We start from the raw sequence: 8010 nt of genomic DNA, 5'->3' as shown, positions 1-8010 counted from the left end.
ACACTTAATACAAATTCAGATCATAATGTCACACTTAATACAAATTCAAAACATAGTGCCACACTTAATACAAATTCAGAACATAGTGTCACACTTAATACAAATTCAGAACATAGTGCCACACTTAATACAAATTCAGAACATAGTGTCACATAATACAAATTCAGAACATAGTGCCACACTTAATAAAAATTCAGAACATAGTACTGCTATCTTAGGTTATTCCTCTCCCTCTTACTCCTCTGTTTCCTCTACCTCCTCTTCGTCCCCGGTTGCCTCGTCCACGCCCAGTGACGAATGTGGGACAATTAGTGTCCCTATGACCAAATTCATTGCATAGAATGCATTGCCTAGTCGAACCTCCTGCTTCAGATTCATCCATATCATTCCGGATGCGCTGACACTGTCGTCTGCCTCTACTTGTACGCATATGCTCTGGGTTTGGAATGTAACGCCTTTCAGCGGGGTTGACGGTGTTGAAATTACCCATTGATCGAAAACCCATCAGCTCACCGGTCCAGGTATTGAGGAAAGACTCTTTCAGAAAAAATGGAGACACAAACGATATTGCGTCCATTCCAAGCTGCCCGCAAGCAGCAAGTACATGTGAGCAAGGTAGGTGAAGCAATTTCGGTTTGTTGCATGTGCACTCACACGTTGGCCAGGCTTCATTACCAATTTTCACCTCATGCATCCTCAACTCATTTGCACATCCAAATTTGTTGTTGGCTAAGCGGACCTCAAACCTTCTTTCTTGATTACCGATGGCGACTACACTGTGTGACCTAGCTTTTTGCATCTTGTTGTCCATGTACTTTGTGACTCTTTCACAATACCGTGTATTCAGGTTGTTGAAGATATGCTGCTCTGCTTTTTGACGTCTATCTCTGAAATACTTGACGGTGCCATAGAAAATACCCTCAACGATGTCTGTAAGTGGCAATGCTCGGTTTCCTCTGAGGAAAAAATTGTATGTTTCCGCGAGGTTCGTTGTCATGACACCGTACCTTGCTCCATGTGTGTCATGTAGCAAAGACCACCTCTCCAGAGGCTCATGCTCTATCCACTGCTCGAAGGTTTTAATCGACCTCCCAAGCCTTCTCCTAGTACCAGGTGGGTCAAAGCCTGGCAAGTCACATAGCCCAACAGGCTCCTCCTCCACGGCCGTTGTTCCTGTTGCCAACTGTGTAGCTACTGCTTCAACATGTGCCCTCACCGCTGCATCTCTTGCAGCTTTCCTGTCCCTCACGTGTCTCTGCGTGCACACATTAAGTCTGTCGCGTATCAAATTGTACTTCCATAACTGGTTCTGCTTGCAGAGTTTTTTGAACAGATTCATCAGGTTCTTATTTCCGAACTGCGAGAAGAAATTAGCCCCCAGATGGCGCATGCACCAACGGCTCTGCAAGTCCTGCCATGGAACTTGTTCCTCAGGGCTTGGGTTTGTCGGTGTCCTTATGGCACTGAGTATACCTGTATGCCTGTCATGAAGGATGCACACATTGGGCTTCTCCTTCACAACTGATATTTTCAACTGCCTGAAGAACCATGTCCAACTTTCAATGTTCTCACTCTCAACAAAAGCAAATGCGAGTGGGATGACTTGATTTTGGCCGTCTTGACCTATGGCTGTCAGGATCTGACCCTTGTACTTGCCTGTGAGAAAAGTACCGTCAACACATATCACCGGTCGGCAATGCCTGAAAGCTTCGATGCATACACCAAAAGAGAAGAAGAGACGATGCAGCACCCTCATAGTTGGAAACTCTGGCATGAACATGTCTTGGATATATATATAGGTGCCTGGATTCCGCTGCTGTAGAGTGTGGAGGAGCTGGACAACAGAGTCATATGCATCAAAATAAGAACCAAATCTCCTCTCAAGCGCCGCATGCTTAGCCCTCCAAGCCTTTCCATAAGAAATTCTGTACTTCAACCTGGCGAAGACTTTTGTCTGGACTACTTTCACTTCCATAGCTTTGCCCTGCACTATCTCATTGTAAAACAACCGAGCAATAAGCGTGGATGAAAGGTTGGCATGATCTTGAGGGATGCAGGGAATAAGACAAGTGTGATTAACTAAGTCACTTATCACCCAACTTGTGCCATACTTAGGGAGAAAGCCGTGCACCCTAGCGGGACAATCTGCGTTCTTGCATACCATTGTCAGGAATTTTTGACTAGACACCTGAGCTGTGAAAACCCGTTGCGTGGACATTGCCCAATTAATTATTGCATCCTTCAAGGCTTGCTTGTTCGGACACATAGCACCCATTGCAATATTGTTCTGATGATATTGCCATGCTGAATCATGTCCATCATTCACGGTCATTGCAGATGAGAAGTCATGATTCCACCATGCAGGATTCGAGACCTCCTCTGCATTTTCTTCTTCATCTGACTCGTCAGAATCATCGGCATGACCCCTTTCAACATCGGTGTCTTCTTCTTCCATCTGGTCCTGCATGTGCCCATCTACCTCGTCAGCGTCCACCTCGCCATTGTAATCACCATCGGCATTTCCTCCTTCTACCTGACTGCTCTGTCCTTGTTCGTAACCATAAGCATTTCCTCCTTCTACCTGACTGCTCTGTTCTTGTTCGTAACCATCATCTCCAGCATTTGACATAGATAACTGCCTCCCTACACTGCTATGACCAGGATCGTAGCCACCCTCGCCTTCATGTACAGTGACCTCCTTCACGACGGGAAGCACTAAAGCAATAGGATTGCATCCCCTTCATTCACAACCTTGTAACCACCGCACCCAATCGGAGTCTTGCTCTATCGGCCTCAAATAAAAGTAAATTATTGTACTTGACCATGTCCATAATGCATGAACACCAACTGTGTGTGTTTCAGTATCAAGACCTAAACTTGCCGCAATCCATTCTTTCAACTGACTGACTGACTGACCATGTTTGAGGTGCGCTCATTGACACCTCTATGTGAGTAAATTCACTCAGATCTGCTCCCATCTCAGTTGTTTGGACAGTAGCAGGACCGTAGTAAAATCTGAACTTCACTACATCAGACATCTCGGCTCACCTATTTTTTTAACAACGAAATACAATTCACTAACAAATATTAGACATGTTTATATATATATTACAGAATATTTACGGAGCAACTAATACAATTCACACACCTACAAGTATATTACAAATATTTGACGGAGCAACTACAAATATTTACAGATTTTAATATTTGACTGCCTACAACTACAACTATATTACGGATTTTACCGAAGCTACTCCAAATATATTACGGATTTTACCGGAGCTACTCCAAATACTGACGCTCATAAATACGGATTTTACCGGAGCTACTCCAAATATTGACACTCCTAAATACTTCACATCCACATATAGTACGGAATATCACCGGAGCAACTACACATTTTTACACAAATAATTAGTTGACATCTAAATATATTTACGTATACTACGGGGCAAATAACAATAATCACACATTTATTTCACATCGAAACATATTAACAAATACTACCAGAGCACCTACGAAAAATAAAATGTTTGCTGAAATATACCCTTGAAGCGTGCGAACGAAGAACGACAAACGGCGGCCAACAAACTGCCGGTGCTCCGCCTCCAATGACGAACGACGAACGATGAGCTTCACCTCCACCACACTGCCCCAACTTCAGCACCACCACCTCCACCAAAATGCTCACCACAACCACCACGAGCTACCCCATCAGTAGATCGACACCTCTTTTGGCTGCCCTAACTAAGTTGAATCCATTCACGGTGCCAAAACCGCAAAAAACTAGCTCATTTAGGTGTAGAAATTGGTCCCATTTTTTTACAGAGAGAGGAGAAAGTAAGAAAGAAGAAGAACAGAAGAAGAGCAGCAGCTTGGGCGTGGAGCAGGGAGGATAAGGCCGCAGGGAGCCGGGCCAGCGCGCGCGAGGTGGGGCCGCACCCTGTCGGCCAGCAGCAGGCCAATCGGCCCGCGGCAGGCTGACAGGGGCGCGCCCGCACCGACAGCTCCCTCTCTCCCCCTCGCGACGTGGCCAGCCCAATCCGAGGCCGACACGTGCCACACGGGTCAGCTATCGGCCTGCTAGTGGCCGACTGCACCCACTCGGCTCGCTGCGGGCTGACTAGAGCCAGTCGGCCAGCTGCGGGCCGACAGAGTATTATTTTTGAAAAATAATTTTTTAACGTAATATTTGTGCAAATTAATAAAAAAATGTATTATTTAAAAAAAATTAGCCTGCCCGGCCACAACGTAGAGGGCCTAAAGTGCATGCAATCTATCAAAATAGCCAGGAAACAAGTCGTGCTAGGTTGGGTGGCTAGTTCGTGTGTGCTGAAGTGACTGGTTGGTGGCTGCGTGTGTCTCTCGTCCGTGGAGCTGTCTCGTTGTTGCTGTTGTTGTTGTTGTTGTTATTATTATTATTATTATTATTATTATTATTGTTATTATTTGTGGGGAGTGAAGCTGTCTATTTGGCTGTTGCTCTTTGCCTAATAGGCTACTTGAGTATCTTTCATGGATGCATACGATTCTTTTCCCTAGAATTTTCTGGGCGTACATTTATGCACCCATGACCCGTGCTGAATCCTTCAGTGATTGTATTTGCGGTGGTTTAGAACATTTTACTCTCAACAGAGCGGGTTGAGAGTAATGTTCAAAACTTCAAATTGCATATTATTTCAGAAATTAATATTACTAAATACTTATAAAAATCGAAGCCGATAAACCAGATATACGCCACAGTACAAATCTTAAGGACGTGGTAGACATGACTATATTTAGCGGAGCGGATTAGCTAGCGAGTATGGCAAATTCGTCTCAGTTCATTTGCCGTGCTTGTAAACTAAATCTGTCACCCTCGCGCCAATGAAATTGATTTGTCATGGCTAAAAATCTGACGTCAGATTTATAGCGTTTCCGAAAATATTAGGAATGCCGAGTTCATAATCAGTCTAGCTTAATCTCCCAACTAATACAGTTGTACGGGTCTAGGGACCTATCATCAATTTATTGACCTTTTTTCAAACGTGGCGGGCATGGGACGGCGGCTGCACGGCGCAGCGCCGTCCGCACAATCCAAAGGCGCCCCTGCTCCAACCGTGCAGGAACAAGAATCCAAGCCCCGTCCGCTCCCCGCTCTGCGTCGTCCACTCGCGCGTCGCGTCGCCCTCCCGCCGCCCGCATCACCTTCACGTGAGCCTTCGCGATGCTGCCGGCCTGCCGCTAGTAGTATAATCCTCTCCTGCTTTCCTCCGCGCGACCGGGGAGCCAGAGAGCGCGAGCTCCAGAAGCAAGCAAGCGCGCAGGAGATGGCGGGAGACGACGCCCGGACCGGCGAGGTGGCGCCGGCGGAGGAGGAGCCGCACGTGGAGCGGCTTCCGGCCGACATCCTCGCGCACGTCCTCTCCCTCCTCCCCTCCTTCCACGACCTCTCCATGTAAGAACAGAGAACGCGCCCGCCTTTGATTGATTTCCATGGACATCGCTCGGATGGATGATGGTGCCCTGCCGCCCACCGACCGCGAGCTTGAAATTGAATTGACTGGCTCTATCTTGAATTTGGTGGTCGTCGTCGTCCTTCAGGGCCGGGGCGGTGAGCCGGCGGTGGCGCCGCGCGGTGGGCCGGTCGCTGGCGACGCGGCGGCGGCTGAGCCTCGCGGGGCAGCGCACCGGCGACGAATCCACCGCGCGCCTCGTCCGCGCCGCCGTCAACCTCCGCGACCTCGACATGTATGTGAGTTCGATCGGTCAATCGATCGATCGATCGCCTGAGCAATCATGCCCAATCAAACACTCTATTCACGCTCCACATCCCGATTAGCTCGATCATATCTTTCTAACTCTCTCCGCCCGTTCTTGGAGTTCACGAAGCTGCTGGGGGTGCCACATCACGGACCAGGGCCTGCTCGACATCTCCTCGGCGGCGTGCATCGGCAACCTCACCTCCGTCTCGCTGTGGGGGCTGGCGGGGATCACTGACAAGGGCGTTGTCCATCTGGTAATCAATTTCCTCGTCTGTTTTCCTCCATCGACCAAACTTTTGGTGACACATGCCCACCAAATTGTCAAACTGATGGTGTGTTCATCGATCATATCCACCACCGACTATTGCTGTCATAGTGTAGAAGGTGGATTTGGATACTGGATTCTAAGGTCGCATCGCGCGGGATGTCGTCAGGCATACTATTACGACGTTGCTTTCAGAATAATTCATTGTGCAGGTCAATGAGTGGACAATATATGCTTATCAGAACCATTTATTATGTGGGCCTGAAGAATCGTATGATGCATGGTTCCCAATTTTTTTTAAACAAATAAAAAAATTTCATGAATCCACTTGTTGATGTCCAAAAAGTCCAACAAAAAAAATTGCCAAGTTAATCTGAACTACAAGAAATCTGTACTTTGCTGTGACAATTTTACCAATATGAATTTGTCAAACCTGATTCCCTGCAGGTCTCAAGGGCTCGTTCTTTGCAGCATCTGAACATTGGTGGAACATTCATCACTGATGAATCGCTCTATGCAGTTGCAGACAGTTGTCCAAATCTGAAGGTATGTACTGTTTCTCTTCTCTGAATTTTATTACTTTCCTTTGGAACAGCTGTTCTGTAGACGGCTGCACCTGATAAATTTTCTACAAATAAAAGGCCTAATTAAGGACGCTATTTTATAGTTTGATATATTATGTGGTATATGCAGTTCATGAATAAAAAAGGGACAGTTAATTGTACATGTCATGCAAGTAGGTTGGTTGGTTGGACTCATCATGGAAGATGAACTAATTGTCTTTAATCAAGCTCCACTCTAGATGGAGATAGCCTCATGATCTCTCTTGGGTACCTTTTAGTTTTCATAGTTGAGCGACTCATTTTAAAATTTGTTGAGGTTTGCAGTTAAGGTTGAGAGTACAGAGTAACAATAAAATTGCTTTGTGGACTTCATTTAGCTTTTTATGTTAATCAATTTGAGAATTTCATTGGGCAACAAAGGGTTGGAGACCATTGCTCACTTGGGAACTTATTTTCCTTGTAAATTATCACAAAAAAATCTCCACATGGATATGGGACTCCTTTGAGCCTAGCTTTTTAAAAAATATCAATAACCTCAAAGAAATACCTGAAAATGGTTCTTTCTCTAGAAAAACAATTATGAACAAACTTTAAATTCTGGAAACTCATGCATGTTATGAATGGTATGATACTGATACTAATTAAAAAATATCCCTGCAAAAAAGAAGTAAAAAAAGTATCCCATCCCAACCCGTCCCAGATCTGAAGAACAAAATGAATGGCAAATCTGACCAAAGACGAGCACGAACAATGAGAAATGGTGATGGAGAGGATTCGAGAAACAAACTACTTGTTGGCAATTCAAACAATTTAAAAATATTTATTTAGTTACACCTAAACTAGGTATTCTTGCACTTGGAAAAAAAATCTGTGAAGTTATTTGTTTGTTTTCTACACTCTAGAACAATCTACCGAATTTTGTAGATATATATGATTACTCTGGATGAGAACACATGAACACACTAGATATGGACACATAAACACATTATAAGAATAAAACAAGAATGCATAAATTAATTTATGAAGTAATATGGTAGTTTAGGTTTGCTTAGATAAGTTACAAATCAATATAACAAAGTATTTTCTCAAACAATCCCTCTGAAATTAAAAACATGTTTTGCAACGAATATAGTTTATTTAGCTAAAAAATGTATTTTAATGGATAAAAACTATAATCATATGAAAAATACGTATATTACCATAGAGAGTATGGTTGCCCTCTTATTCAAATAGCCACACCAAAAATAATATTAAGATACGATATCAAAGATATATAACAAACATTTAATAAGAGTTACCATGAAATAAAAATGTTTAGTATAAACATGTCTAAGCAATTATATTTTAAATAATTTTATTTGACCATTCGTGAATGCTCAAAATTATTTTGAATAAATCAATTAATTTATATTTCAGTGTTGATAAGTGTTGAGGCCAT

The 8010-nt window shown here is 44.2% G+C and overlaps 1 protein-coding gene across 2 annotated transcripts in view; it reads left to right on the top strand.

Annotated features, from left to right (window-relative positions):
• Positions 1–5024: 5024 nt before the first annotated feature.
• LOC123161819 (F-box protein At5g67140) overlaps positions 5025–8010 on the top strand; it is a 5227-nt gene continuing 2241 nt past the window's right edge. The window contains exons 1-4 of one of the 2 annotated variants that reach the window (XM_044579632.1): positions 5025–5437; positions 5584–5730; positions 5872–5998; positions 6457–6555. In XM_044579632.1, the coding sequence (XP_044435567.1) occupies positions 5037–5437; positions 5584–5730; positions 5872–5998; positions 6457–6555 (774 nt within the window). In that variant the 5' untranslated portion in view covers positions 5025–5036. Of the gene's footprint in view, positions 5438–5583; positions 5731–5862; positions 5999–6456; positions 6556–8010 lie in introns of both variants that reach the window. The other variant, XM_044579631.1, reaches the window with a different exon arrangement.

The sequence above is a fragment of the Triticum aestivum genome, chromosome 7B (genome assembly GCF_018294505.1).
Source record: "Triticum aestivum cultivar Chinese Spring chromosome 7B, IWGSC CS RefSeq v2.1, whole genome shotgun sequence".
Taxonomy (NCBI): Eukaryota; Viridiplantae; Streptophyta; class Magnoliopsida; order Poales; family Poaceae; genus Triticum; species Triticum aestivum.
Note: the sequence above shows the minus strand (reverse complement) of the source record. Positions and strands in the feature narration are given on the sequence as shown.